The sequence below is a fragment of the Borostomias antarcticus genome (genome assembly GCF_949987555.1).
Source record: "Borostomias antarcticus genome assembly, chromosome: 10".
Taxonomy (NCBI): Eukaryota; Metazoa; Chordata; class Actinopteri; order Stomiiformes; family Stomiidae; genus Borostomias; species Borostomias antarcticus.
This window is the reverse complement of record NC_140243.1, coordinates 1,483,374-1,498,662: the sequence shown is the minus strand read 5'-3', so window position 1 is coordinate 1,498,662 and position 15,289 is coordinate 1,483,374. Positions and strand designations below refer to the sequence as shown.

Below are 15,289 nucleotides of genomic sequence, written 5' to 3'. Positions count from 1 at the left end.
AGTCTTCACTGGGCTCATTCTATGGAGACAAGAAAAAGATACCAGGCAGTGAGGATGTATTGTCAAAGGAAATGTTGCTTCATGGTACAGTAGCAGATAAAATGAAAGGGAAATACTAAGAGTTGGGATACTAATGTTAAGCAACAATGCAGTTCTAATCCATCACTAATCTAGTGTAGATCATTCAAAGGAGTAATAATGCCTACTCCAGCAGAAGCTCTTAGTCCCACTGGGCTTTGCAGCCACTTCAGTGGGATTTGCAGACTTGTATCAGTATATGATCTGCTGTTAACCAATGTGAGTGGGGAGATGCCCCTGGATTCAGACCACCCCATCATCACCCTAACCCTAACCCTAACCCTCACCCCATCAGCTGGGCTCTCAAACCTTTTACAAACCACAATTGAGAGCTTCTTTACTGTAAACGTTTTATTGCTGACCTGAAACATTCAAAAAGCCTGATATATATCTACAGATGGCCTGTGTCTAACATGTATTTTGCTATGGAGTATGAAAGTATGAAAGATGGCCTGTACCCATTGACACAGCCAGCTGAAAATGTTCACTTGTTGTGAGAGACCATTACACGCGGTTGTAGAGGTTCCACTTAAACAGTCAGGCACCCAAAAGCACAATTAACTGGAAAACAACCACTTCACTGGTGTCCACCCTGTTGTTAAGATTCTTCAGGGCCCAGGGGTAGTACAGCATGGCCCAGGGGTAGTACAGCATGGCCCAGGGGTAGTACAGCATGGCCCAGGGGTAGTACAGCATGGCCCAGGGGTAGTACAGCATGGCCCAGGGGTAGTACAGCATGTTTGCAGTTCCCTGTGTCCCTCATGCTTCTCAGGCATGAGTACAGTATGTCATTAGTTCAGAGGCTTCCATACCTATATTGAGAGAGCAGATACTCTCTGTCATACAAAAGCTTGTGACCGTTTCTGAGGTTTGCTTTTGAGGGAATCGCTTAGTTTCTTGTTTCGGTTCAGTTGTACCTAGAGGTCAAAAGCATTGCAGATATTCACTTAAGCCTAAAAAGTAGGGCAACATTGGCTATTGTGTACTGTAGGCTAATTATGTTATTGTGTTGACCTTTGTTTTGTTTCATGTTAGAAATGAACCCTTTCATACATTAAATATGACAACCTCAGGATTTTTACTAAGTGTTTTTAGGGCTCTATAGGCCTATTCAAGTTTTGAATATTTGTAACACATTTTTGTCCACTTAGATGGACAGCATGTGTATTTGTTTTCAACTGAATTAATATGTATTTAACAAACAAATGAATAAAATTATATACTGTATAAAGATGTGAAAACTATAAAAGTATATAAACTATGCATACACTACTTGGAAAATACTAAATACTCAAATTTTGCAATTGCACAACTCCTTAGTTGTTGCTTGATGTCACCTTTTTTTTTTTTTTTTACCTGCAAGGGTCTCTTACTATAGAATAATTGTCAAGATATTGATGAGCAACTTGGCCTAGCATCTTGGTTTTTATTATTTTTTGTTGCTCTTACAATGGCTTGCCACTGGGTGGCAGTGTATGGGACAATGCTCCAGCATCCACTCTAGTGGCTGATATGCAACTACAGTATGCCTTCAAAACACATGCATATACAAGAAAACAGCTTTTGAATAGCTGTCCATGGTAGTGACCTCTATGTGTGAAAGGGTTAAAATTTAATTAGAGTTTAAATAGGCCTATTACTAGTACACAACTAGCCTTTTTTGTTTTGGTGTGCCAGACTCTCCTGCTCCCACAGACAAGACAAATGCAATGAAGTGCAGGTTATTCAGACTAGTCTAGTGCTAGAATGGGGGGCAGGCAGGGATGGTAAAGGAAAGAGTGGGATTGGTTTTACGTACAGGTATCTCTGATCTGGGTTGGCCTTTGGCCGTTTGTGTCTGTGCAGAAAGGAGAGTCTTGTTTTTCACCAGTGTTTGAAGAACTTCAGCCAGAAAAGTGAAAGAGAGATGAAAAGAGAAAGAGAGATGAGTTACATACAAACACACATGAGAAAACGCTGCCCATTCTGTCAGCGGTGCCTGTGGCATAGGTGTAGGGAGAACATGGAGTGTGTATGTGTGTGTGTGTGTGTGTGTGTGTGTGGGGGGGGGGGGGGGGGGGGGGGGGTCCGGGGTCTGGGGAGATGAATCTTGCAATGGCCCTTGTTTATCTTGATAGAAACGGAACAGAGGTAGGGACAGAGACAGGGACAGAGACAGGAAGAGGGGAGAGCCAGAGGGACAGAGACAGGGACAGAGACAGGGACAGAGACAGGGACAGAGACAGGAAGAGGGGAGAGCCTTAGGGACAGAGACAGGGACAGAGACAGGGACAGAGACAGGGACAGAGACAGGAAGAGGGGAGAGCCTTAGGGACAGAGTGGAGGGGCACAAGAGATTGAAGTGGCAAGAGAAGGAGAATTTGTGGCCCCGATTCCAAGCTTCTTTTTGTTTTAGTTCCCAAATTATAATTGTTATTATATTATCATGTTATTATTAATGCTGTAGTAAAGCCAAACAGTTGTCAACAAAGGTGCAGTTTTCACAGAGGAGCTCAATCACAATCCCTCTCGGTTTATCATACAATAGCAATATATAAATGTTTAAAAGCTTATGAAAATCATACATACTGCAGCAAGTCAGAAAGTCAACCTGTATATAAAATTCTGTGCTGAAAAAAACAATTAAAACAAGCACCCTTTACAGATCTAAAGCTAAAAGGTTTTAACTAAATTCCCACTGCAAAGAAAACATACAGAACAAAAACAATACAACAAACTCCGAACAACAAACAACACGACTTGTGGTACCTTCTCTGGTGACGGATTCTGCAGCGTTCATGGCCTTCCCACTCAGGTCGGTGACCATGTTGTCAATGGTGTCCTCGTGGCGCAGGAAGATGGGCCGAACCACCCGGGTATACAGGATCTGAGAGCCGTTCCAGGCCACGGGGGCCATGCACCACAACAGGAACAGGCACTGGACAAAATGAGGGAGAGACAAGATGATCACAAATGGTACTTAAAGGACAGGTTCACCCAATTTGAATGTTCTATATCATTTTTCCGTCCGTCTCTGAGCGATGTTCTATCAATTCCCAGGGTTAACGTTGGTATCAAGTGTGTCTAAGTTATTGCCAATAACTTATTTTTTAATGTTTCATTTAATGTTTCATTCACTGTTATTTAGAGGTTGAAGATGAAGTAGTTTACAACATTTTGTTAGAAAGTGATATCCAATTATGTCTTGAAGCAGGAATGCAGCAGTGGAGGTACTGAGAGAGAGAGAGAGAGAGAGAGAGAGAGAGAGAGGAGCAGCAGCGGAGCCAGCTGTTCTCATGAGAAGGACAGAGAAACAGAGGTTGGCTACTTCTCTCTTGTTATCCCACCATTGCTAACAGAAGAAGAGTCGCTGTGTCGGGATCGTGGGCAGTTTATTTTAGCAACAATTCCACTGCTAGATGAAAACGATGCTTGTGTTTCACCAAGCATAGAGCGGACGACCTCATTTGGACTCTGAAGTCTGACATACAGAAAAGGATCCCCATATTGCTCGTTTCCTGGGTAACTTAAAGGGGAACTCCGCTTTCATAGCAAGTTTAGCTCAAATGTCGCTTTGTCCTCAATGAAACCGAGCAGAAACCGAGCATGGGGCTCAAGCAGAGGCCCATAGACCTCCTTTATAAAGGGGGTGCGCGCACAGAGGAAAAAGGAGCTAGCTTACTACTGCACGGATCGGTTAAATGTTGGTGTGTATGGATCGGTTAAATGTTGGTGTGTATGGATCGGTTAAATGTTAGTGTGTACGGATCGGTTTCATCGAGGACAAAGCGACATTTGAGCTAAACTTCCTATTCTTAAAGCGTTCCCCTTTAAGCTACCAGGTGAAGTGATTTAGTGGGTGTATTTTATTACAATACATGTGAGAGTATCCATAGCAGTATACAATTTATATGAGTGAATCGTTCCTTTAAGCCATCATACAAGCAGACATGCATGCTTGTCAACAAAGATAAAATGACAATGAGTCCAGAGCACTGGACCTGTGCTTAATTCACCTTAATACTCTGAGAAGATACATAGGATCTTATTACTGTAACCTTTCTCAGGGAAGATAACAAGCAGCAATGTAGGTTTTGTATCAGTATGTTCAGCTTACTGTTATCCAGTGCCAGAAGACCAGCAGCTGCTGAATACATCTATCTACCTGATATTTTCCTTTCCTGACATGAAAGCTAGCCTCATTAGACCATCCTGATCTCGTCAGCTCCGATTCCTTTTCTCTCACAAATCAGTATGGATGCTCTCCATAGAGATCCATTTGTGGCAGATCAGAAAATGATCTCGCCGATCAGCGTTCTATGAGGAAACACAAACAGCTATGCTGGGCGGGTTTAGGTGGAGGAGCGGTTGAAGTTAGCATGTGATAAACGGTTATAGACAGATGGTTCATCCAATCACATCCGATTTTTGAAAGCGCCTGCCCTTTTCCAAACACTTTCCAACAGATAGTTCCCAGATGGTTATGCGAAGCAATCTGGCGTGTCAGCTAAACCCAGCTTACCTTGAAGGCATAGTAGAATGGAAACCAGTAGAGGAAGATGTCCGAGAAGAATTCACCTACACTGAAGATCCCATACACCACCCAGTACGTCAGCCATTTTGTGTCATCCTCTTTATTTTCACTTTCGATAGCTTTGATTCTACAGAGAGAGAGAGAGAGAGAGAGAGAGAGAGAGACAGAGAGAGAGAGAGAGAGACAGAGAGAGAGAGAGAGAGACAGAGAGAGAGAGAGACAGAGAGAGAGACAGAGACAGAGAGAGAGACAGAGAGAGAGAGAGAGAGAGAGAGAGAGACAGAGAGAGAGACAGAGAGAGAGAGAGAGAGAGAGACAGAGACAGAGAGAGAGACAGAGAGAGAGAGAGAGAGAGACAGAGAGAGAGACAGAGAGAGAGACAGAGAGAGAGAGAGAGAGAGAGAGACAGAGAGAGAGAAAGAGAGAGACAGAGAGAGAGACAGAGAGAGAGAGAGAGAGAGACAGAGAGAGAGACAGAGAGAGAGAGAGAGAGACAGAGAGAGAGACAGAGAGAGAGAGAGAGAGAGAGAGACACAGTAACAATAACTGCAGGGTTGCCATTTCAGCTCCCTGCTACCATCACATACAAATGTAGACAAATCATTTGATCCTGAGCTTGTTTACTTGTTTACAAGAGCTGGCCAGCAGCTGTCCCTCTGCCTTCTGTTCCCTTCTGAGTTGTTCCAGGTCATATATATACATAACAATTCATATAAATAATATCAAATTAATCATAAATGAACATTCAAACTTCAGATTTTGTGATTGGAACCATTGTTGGTTAGGTTGAGATTGTGAGTGTGAAGTCAGTTTTCAGGAATATTTTCATAATTCATATAGGCCTACAACTTTTTATTTTTTAACTATATCAACTAGCCTACTGTAATACTGCCTGTCACAAGATCTGAATAATATTGCCAGCCTATTGAGTTAAATTGACCCAAACATAACAGATGGGAGTGAAAAGAGCCAAACATAAGCGAGAGATGAATGATGTGTTTATATGTTGCCTGGTTGGGGGTGGCTGTAAGAGCGCGGTCAGTAATTAATGCTTTTGAAAAATCATCCATCCCTCATCCTTTCTTTCTTTCCTCTGTCTTTAGTACTTACGAGTAATATGCAGGATACACAAAACCTATCATGTTGCATAGAAGGGCAGCTCCATATCCATACACCAAATAAAGTCCTGTCAGAGACACAGCTCCTGTTGAGAACACAAGCAAGACAGTTAGGGATGAAGCACAGGGTCTCCAGATTACAGCCATCCAACTCATGCTCTGTCGTGATAGGGAAATGATGAGTTTATTTGACCAGTGGTAAATGATTACTTGTCTCTAACTAACTAGCGATTGAGACAAAAGGAGACACTGTACGTAAGCACGGGGACTGGGCGGTGCTGGCCTCGCGTTTTTGCCCGGGAGCAGCAGCAGGGTGCTGGGGCGAGGCAGCCGGGGCCAAGCACAACTACAACGCGAGGGCCAGAGGAGTGCGCTTTCTGCCTGGAGAGATGGTCTGGGTCCACAGCCCCCAGAGGAAGAAGGGCTGGTTCCCCCGAGCTTTAGAGCCAGCGGGGCGGGGCCCTGCCGAGTGCTGGGGAGGTTGGGGGAGGTGATCTACAGGGTGCAGCTGCCTTCCAGGGGGAGGAAGGTGGTGCTCCACCGAGGTAGATGGCTAGTTAATAAGTGGTGTGTGTGCTGTGTCTCTCCTCCTGTGTGTACCAGCATGTGTGTCCGCTGCTGGGGCAGGAAGTAGCCCACAGGTGGGACTATGTGGCAGTGGCACTGACTCTTTTGTTGTTGTTAATAAACCAATATATATGATGATCTGAATTGCGCCTCAGACACTTTTGTGAGAAAGCTAAAATACATTTATGAGACTAATTTGATTGTCAATAACTATTCTTGGATTGACTCTGTCTTATCTGTCATCTCTTTTTGTCCTGAAGAATGGATCCTACAACCTCCGTTCTCAGGACTTTCTTCACTTTGCTGTTCCCAGTGTCAGAAGGGAGTTGGGAAGGAAGGCTTTTAGGTTCTCTGCTCCAACTTCATGGTTTAAACTGCAGTTGGAGCTCAAACTTCAAAGCCTGGTGTCTGTGAACATATTCAAATCCATGATTAATCCGATTGTATCCAGGCTTTATGAGTGTAAATGTTTTAACTGATTTACTTGATTGTCAATTCTACTGTTTTTAATCTGTATGTTATGTATATTCTAGTTATGTTATGTTAAATTATTTTAGCCAGTTATTACCCTTTATGTTGTTTTTTGTTGTTGTTTTTTACTGCACTCTGTGAAGCACCTTGAGATTTTTCCTGCATTTTAAAGTGTGCTATATAAATAACATTTATTATAATTATAATAATAATAATAATTATAATAATTATTGAATGGATGAATGTCTCATACCCACACATTAACCAACATATTATAGACAACGACACAAAAGCAACACCATGGCATAAAACAGACTACTTTTTGACTGTTCGTGAGGGATAACCAAAGACAAATGTCCATGACTTCAATATAGATTTCCTAAGTAGGCTACCCCATTGCAATAAACTATAAATTCGCACGCCAAAATGACGGACTTTAATCTGTATAAAAAGGTAAATACATACCAAAGGCAATTATCTTTTTTTTAATCCCTGTTTTCTCCTCCAGTGTCCCAATGCAGTCTGTCACTATATTTTTCTCATTCAAGAATTGTTCTGCGCGGTCTTTGAGTTTAGTAAACAGTTCTATCAGACCCATGCTCGTAAGGCGTCTTGTAACACTACGTTACTCAATTCTATAAGAATATTCAGATATGCCTCGGTAGAAATGTACACTAAATAGCTCACTATTCAATTACGCTGACGGTATGCTCCTGGCTTTCGGCTGTTAAATCCGCTTTAGCGGAGGCTATAGTCTCCGGTGCGTCATTTGCGCTGGGGAGGGAATTGTCAAGGATGATGACTGGCAGGAGTTAAACCAATAGAAGCTCTGACCCAGCAGCCAATCATACTGTAGTCTCTGGGATGACCACTAACAACAAGGATGCAAATCCAATTTATTTAGGGTCGGCTATAGGGGTCAGGAACATACGGAAGAGCATTAGGGCCAACAACTGAGTTTATTATGTTTTTAAGCTTCTGAGTTTAAAGTCAGAATTTCTGACTTTAAAGTCAGAATTTCTGAGAAAAAAGTCAGAAATAACTTCAGAGATTAAAGTCAGAATTTCTGAGAAAAAAAAGTCAGAAATAACTTCTGAGAAAAAAGTCAGAATTTCTGACTTTAAACTCAGAAGCTTGAAAAAAAAACAACCCTCTGCTGTTGTCCCTAATGCTCTTCCGTAGGAACATGTTTCACAGCAAGAGACATTTTTTCTTGTTTGAGGAAAAAAACGTGTAGCCTAATCTGCGAGCCACAATGGATGAAAACCAAACCATGAGTTTGTATGAAAAACACTGTATGGCAAATGTACTCTCTCAATATTGCCCTTAAGCATGTCATCATGTGCAGTGATATTAGGGCACCGATACATGAGGCGACAAATGTCAAACAAAATCATACAGTTGCAGTTTATGTGCCCATGGGAACTTTGCACTTGTTCATTATGTTTACAAAAAATCCTAATTTTCACTGTCATTATGGGGTATTGTGCTGTATATGTGTAGATTGATGAGGGAAAAATGAATTTAATCAATTTTGGAATAAGGCTGTAACATAACAAAATGTTGAAAAAGTGAAGTGTGAATACTTTCCGGATGCACTGTAATTCTCCAATAAAATTAGAGTCATGAACTTTCTTCATTTGCCTGTCTGTAGAACATGGCAACTTCTCCTGAGCCTCTGACTGAGAATCTAGATGACAGATAATACAGTGCTCTATCTGTCCAGCAGGGGGCTCTACAGGACAATGAACAGCAGTCTAACAGCATGACGTGACAATAAGCTTCTCAGTAAATAAAATATGTGAGAGATTCTACTGAGAGATGTTTTGTGAGATATGGTGACATGATGTGACATGAATTAAAAGCTGTACATGGTTGTCATAACCTCTAAGACAACAAGAAAACACAATCTCTCTTTCTCTCAAAGCACTCTGGCAGAACCAGGAAATGCCTTGCTCCTCCCACTATTCTCTCTCTCTTCTGAGGAAACGAAAGTAGCTTAATCTCTCTCTAGCTCTGCGTGTGTGAGAAAGACTGAGTAACCATGTCGTGTTCCAAACACAGCAGCATGGCCCAGAAGGGAGTTCTGATTGACCAGGAACAGTTTTCCTGTTCTATCTGTCTGGACCTCTTAAAGGATCCAGTCACCCTCCCCTGTGGTCACAGCTACTGTAGCAGCTGTATCGAGGACTGCTGGGACCAGGATGAACAGAAGAGAGTCTACAGCTGCCCACAGTGCAGAGAGATCTTCACTCCCAGGCCTGCTCTGAGGAGGAACACCATGCTGGCTGAGCTGGTGGAGAAGCTGAAGGAGACAGGAGGAGCCCAGGCCGCTCCCCCTGAGCTGACCAGCCCAGCTGGGTCAGAGCTGGTGACCTGTGACCTCTGCACCGGGACCAGGAAGCAGAGCGCCCTCATGTCCTGTCTGGTGTGTCTGTTGTCCTACTGTGAGACTCACCTCCAGCCCCACTACCAGGTTCCTAGATTGAAGAAGCACAAGCTGGTCAAAGCCACGTGTGGACTGGAGGAGAAGATCTGCACACGTCATGACAAGCTGCTGGAGGTCTTCTGTCGGACAGACCAGCAGTGTATCTGCCTGCTGTGTGTCATGGATGAACATAAAGGCCATGATACGGTGTCAGCCACAGCCGAGAGGACAGAGAAACAGGTAAGACCAGAACTACTATTGTAACGTTGATAGTTTTTCATAAATTGTTGTTTTATTAAATTATATGAACTACATTTCCATTTGACTGAGGGAAACTCTCATTCTGAATGCAGCAACATTCTCTTATCAGTGTCTTTCATGAGTCCAAAGTCTTGTCTGAACTCTGATTTGGGCTACATGGAGAAGTATAAAATGGAGGAGTTTCATAGTAAACATCATTTTATGGTGTGAGTTGAAGCAAGGAAAGAACATCAATAACACAATGACTCATTGTAGATATAAACCCCCCAATGTCTATAACCTTAACCCTAACCCTTATAGTACATACCTGCACTGGACAGTCTGGGGTTTAAATCATGGTTACCAGATGTGCAAATGTTGGTATTAGATGTGTTATGACAGAGCTAACACCAGAGTCCTATGTACTGTAACTCCTAATGTGTTGTTGTAACGTGTTTAGAGGTGGCGCTGCTCAGCGGCTGACACGCACACGAGAGCTCTGTTTGTTTGTTGTTTGTTTGTCCTACACTTTTTAGGGTGTTAAGTCCGCGGCACGCATCTAAGTAAAACGTTTTTGATCTGCGGCAATTTTGGACAGAAGTAGCCTAGCTATGGCTTATTTTGGACTTTTATGGGCAATAGCCCTACTCTCCCTATTCTTAGCAAACGCCGAGTCATTCAACATCATCTATGGGAGAGAGGAGCTACTTCAGCTGGGACTAACATCACGGCTGCAGTGGACACCACCAACAGATTTTCCGCTGGATTGCCTACGACCAACAGCACAGCGGCCTGTTAAAACGGAGAGGAAGAGGGGCTCGAGAGGAGGAATCCGGCGTCGCGTTCGAGCAAGAGGAACTAGGCCCCCATTACCAACTATAGTCCTTTCCAATGTGAGAGCGCTGAGAAACAAAATTGACGAACTCCACGCCTCTACGCAATACCTGTATGAATACAGAGACAGCTGTCTCATGTGCTTCAGCGAGACGTGGTTAAACAACACAGTGAGTGATGACAGTCTTTCCCTACCTGGTTTTGGTGCACCGCTAAGACTTGACAGAGACCAACAAGCTACGGGGAAATCGATCGGTGGGGGATTGTGTATGTACATCAACACCAAGTGGTGTAGGCACCATATTATCAGACACACTATAAACTCCCCCGATCTAGAACTCCTCTCGGTTTCCATGAGACCCACATATCTGCCACGGGAGTTTGGTCAGCTGTTCGTGTGCCTGGTATACATCCCCCCCGACGCAAACTATAGAGCGGCTGCAGAGGCCATATACCACCACATACAAGAACTAGAGGCAGCCTCCCCAGACAATCCCAAACTTATTCTGGGTGATTTTAATGGTTGCTCCCTGTCATCTACATTACCCCATTACCAGCAATATGTTAAATGTGCAACCCGTGGGTCAAAAACAATTGATCTATGTTATGGCAATGTAAAAAATGCCTACAAAGCAGTCAACAAACCACCAATAGGTGGATCCGATCATAATACTGTCCTTTTACTGCCCTCGTACCGACAGAAACTAAAACGTGAGAAACCCCAGTCTAGAGTTGTGCGTGTGTGGGATGATGACAGTGTGACAGCTCTGCAGGGCTGTTATGATTGTACAGACTGGAGTGTTTTTGACTGCTGTGAGGATCCTCACCAACACACAGACACAGTGACGTGCTACTGCAACTTCTGTGTAGAAAATGTGATCCCGACGAAACGCGTCAAAATGTTTGGCAATTCGAAACCTTGGATTACGACTGAAATAAAGAAATTACTGGTGGATAAAGAACGCGCGTTCAAAGAACATGACAGGCAGAGAGGGAAGTTGATTCAAAAGGAAATACAGGTGAAAATCAATCTGGCCAAGAGACAGTACAAATCCAAAGTGGAGCAACAACTAAAGGAGAATAATTCGCGAGCGGCGTGGAGAGGAATTAAGACTATGATCGGCCAAAATAATCACACTTCTACCCCAGTGCAGACGGTCGAGCAAGCGAATGCCCTGAATGAACATTTTGCCAGATGGGAGAGTGACGTGCCAGCTAACCCAATCAGCTTCGACAATGGACGTGGGGGTACACCAATCACTATCAGCTCTGAGGAAGTGAGGCGTGTTTTCTCCCAAATAAAGACACGGAAATCTGTCGGGCCAGACAGATTGGAGGGAAACACCCTAATGAGATGCAGAGAACAACTCAGCCCTGTATTCAGTGAATTGTTCCAAAAATCACTGGATACACACACAGTTCCAATGACATGGAAAACAGCTGAAATCGTACCACTTCCGAAAAAACCTAAACCTGCAGAGTTGAATGATTTTAGACCAGTGGCACTCACCTCTATTGCTATGAAGTGCTTTGAGCGTATCATTCTGAGCCATCTCAAAAAACAAACTCAGGCACATATAGACACAATGCAGTTTGCCTACAGAGAGAAACGGGGAGTGGAAGATGCTGTCATAACCCTCCTGAATGGAATATATAAACATCTGGAAACACCAGCCTCATATGTGCGCATTCTGTTTGCAGACTTCTCGTCTGCTTTCAACACTATCCAATCGAACATCTTGGTGGAGAAGCTGGTAGCTATGGGCGTAGATCAGACCCTAATACAGTGGATCCAGGACTTTCTAGCAGGCAGACGACAATATGTGAGGGTGGGTCAAAGTCAGTCAGCAACCATCACAACAAATACGGGTGTGCCGCAAGGCTGCGTTTTATCCCCTCTGTTATTTATTTTATATACTAATGATTGCGTCAGTCACCACACTAGCTGCTCTTTAGTCAAGTTTGCAGATGACGCTGCCCTAGTGGGTCTCTTAACGGACACAGAGCAGGACTACAGGACTGAGGTGGACCACTTCTATGAATGGTGCACGACAAACTCACTTATTCTAAATATTTCAAAAACAAAAGAAATGGTGATTGATTTTAGAAGAAGCCCCCCCTCCCTGCAAGCGGTTACCCTACAAGGTACACCGATTGAGACGGTGGAGGAATATAAGTACCTGGGCACTATCATTGACTCCAAACTCACCTGGACTGCCAACACAGTGGCAAGATACAAAAAAGCACAACAGAGACTTTATTTTTTAAGGAAGCTACGCAGCTTCAAGGCAGACGTAACAACACTGAGACTGTTCTACCTGACGTTCGTTCAGAGCGTGGTGACCTTCGCCATCCAGTGCTGGGGTGGAAGTCTGTCCATCCAGAACAGAAACATGCTGGACAAGGTTACTAAGACGGGGAGGAAAATCACTGGCTCAGATATTCAGAGTATCTCTCAGCTCTCTGATCAATATACCATCAACCTTGCCAGACGAATACTGGACGATCCTTCCCATCCACTCTTCTCAGAGTTCCCCCTACTCCCCTCTGGACGCAGGTTTAGAACGCCCAAAACAAGGACAAAACGAGCCAGCACTTCTTTTGTGCCAAGAAGCATTAAATTGTTGAACAGCTGTTGATGCCTGTTGCAGTGATGATGATGTTGATGCGATGATGTTGGTGAGGATGGTGATGACGATGATGGTGGTTGGTGACATTGTGGTGTTGGTGAGGGGCGTACATTTCAATGTTTTCTGTATGCTTGATGTGTGCAAAACAAATTCCCCTCTGGGGCAATAAAGGTTTTCAATTCAATTCAATTCAATTCAATTAACTCCAGAGCAAGCTGGGCCTGAGTCAGCAGGAAGTCCAGCAGGGAGTCCAGGAGAGAGAGAAGGAGCTGAAGGAGGTCCAACAGGCTGTGGAGTCTCTCAAGGTCAGCATCAGGATATCAACTACTGGAGGATTCAAGGACGGTTATTTTATGTACAGGATATAGGTACCATGTACAATGAAATGTTCCATACTGGAGTTATGGTGGCAGGAGATAATTGTATAGTACAGGAAGGTTTATCATGTTGATGACTATTGTTTTAACTTTCTTTTTCGTTCTCTTTCTCTCTTCCTCTATTTTTCTTTATTTCTCTCTTTCTTTATATTTTCTCTCTCTATCTGTCTATCATTCTGCAGCGTTCTGGCCAAGCAGCAGAGCAGGACAGTGAGAGGATCTTCACTGAGCTGATCTGCTCCATGGAGAGAAGGCGCTCTGAGGTGAAGGAGCTGATCAGAGCCCAGCAGAGGGCAGCAGTGAGTCAGGCTGAAGGACTGGTGGAGAGACTGGAGAAGGAGATAGCTGAGCTGAGGAGGAGAGACGCGGAGCTGGAGCAGCTCTCACACACAGAAGACCACATCCACTTCCTCCAGGTACAGTAGCTGGACTCTCCTGGTACCTGACACGTGAACATCAACTGGTTTGGTCTATTGATTAGGCAGAATATTCTGTACACTTGGTATGTGTTTCTGTTTATTTCCTATCTCTCTCTTTCTCTCTCTCTCTCTCTCTCTCTCTCTCTCTCTCTCTCTCTCTCCAGAGTTACCAGTCTGTTTCCAGTCCCAGTGTATCTTCAGACCTCCCCAGCGTCTCTGTTCCTTCTCTTCAGTTCTTCAGTGATGTGACTAAGGCTGTCTCTGAGCTGAGAGAGAAACTAGAGGACGTGATCAAGGGAGAGTGGTCCAGCATCTCCTTCACAGGTGTGTTGGAGGAGTTTTGAGAAAATTATTCTGTAAAAATATCACTAAAGTACGGAGAGCAACAAGTGATCCTGTCTCGTCCAATAAGAAACAATGTGACCAGAAGAAAGATTTGGGGTTCACAATGAAACACATTGAACACATCTCTGTATACTGTCTACTTGGCTTTAAAATTGATGTGTGTGTGTGTGTGTGTGTGTGTGTGTGTGTGTGTGTGTGTGTGTGTGTGTGTGTGTGTGTGTGTGTGTGTGTGTGTGTGTGTCTGAAGTCTCTTTAGTGGGTGTGTTGTCTCCTCCAGAGCCCAGGACCAGAGCACATTTCTTACATTGTGAGTGTGTGAAGTCTCCACCTCTCTCTGTTGAATGATAAATCAACAATACCAGCTTTAAGGGGGTCAGATGAACGGTCATGTTATTAACTCTGATCTGGTCTCTGCTCTGTTCCCAGATTCCTGTCCGCTCACTCTGGACCCAAACACAGCAGCCAGATCCCTCTCTCTGTCTGGGGAGAACAGGAAGGTGACATGTTTAAAGCAGATCCAGTCATATCCTGACCATCCAGACAGATTCACCTGCTGCTCCCAGGTGCTGTGTAGAGAGGCTCTGTCTGGGCGCTGTTACTGGGAGGTGGAATGGAGAGGTGGTGATGTTTTCATAGCAGTCTCATATAAAGACATCAGCAGAACAGACTCCTCCTCCTGGTTTGGTTTCAATAACAAGTCCTGGTGTTTAAGGTGTTCTAGCGATGGTTACAGGTTCATTCATAATAATGTTGTGACTGACCTATCAGTCCCTCAGTCCTCCAGAGTAGGAGTGTACCTGGATCACAAGGCAGGTTCTCTGTCCTTCTACAGCGTCTCTGACACAGTGACCCTCCTCCACAAAGTCCAGACCACATTCACCCAGCCACTCTATCCTGGGTTTAGGTTTTGTGGTTTTAATGACTGTGCAGAGATCAGTAAACTGTGGTAGAGGGAGGGGGATCCTTCCAGAGGATGGGGGGAGAGTAGGGGGGAGGAGATGAGGGGGGGGGGGAGGGGAAGAGGAGAGGAACGTAACGTTGCCTCTGGCTCAGGTTTGGAACCTCATGAAGCAGAGTTCAGACTAGATTCACCCAGCCACTCTATCCTGGGTTTGAATGCCTTCATGCAGTCACGCTTTTCTCAGTCATTTTGTTTTTATAGATTCAGTTGATTACTAATAATTGTTCTTGCATTGTACTTCAGGAGGCCTAATAGAAGGAAATCTTCATGCCATCATTTGTTTATAATAGTTGAACTTTGGTTCTTTA

At 44.0% G+C, this 15,289-nt stretch overlaps 2 protein-coding genes across 2 annotated transcripts; one reads left to right on the top strand and one right to left on the bottom strand.

The window, feature by feature from the left end:
- Nucleotides 1-615: 615 nt before the first annotated feature.
- On the bottom strand, nucleotides 616-7,345 carry LOC311313661 (receptor expression-enhancing protein 6-like; the record flags this gene model as incomplete). The annotated part of the gene is made up of 6 exons (XM_084443835.1): nucleotides 616-828; nucleotides 1,877-1,959; nucleotides 2,827-2,995; nucleotides 4,580-4,718; nucleotides 5,702-5,795; nucleotides 7,213-7,345. 6 exons carry the CDS (start codon nucleotides 7,343-7,345, stop codon nucleotides 616-618), a joined length of 831 nt encoding a protein of 276 aa, XP_084299961.1.
- Nucleotides 7,346-8,791: 1,446 nt separating this feature from the next.
- Nucleotides 8,792-14,970, top strand: LOC311314498 (tripartite motif-containing protein 16-like; the record flags this gene model as incomplete). Its single annotated transcript, XM_084444875.1, has 6 exons — nucleotides 8,792-9,415; nucleotides 13,089-13,184; nucleotides 13,439-13,672; nucleotides 13,840-13,999; nucleotides 14,268-14,327; nucleotides 14,447-14,970. 6 exons carry the CDS (start codon nucleotides 8,792-8,794, stop codon nucleotides 14,968-14,970), a joined length of 1,698 nt encoding a protein of 565 aa, XP_084301001.1.
- Nucleotides 14,971-15,289: the final 319 nt, after the last annotated feature.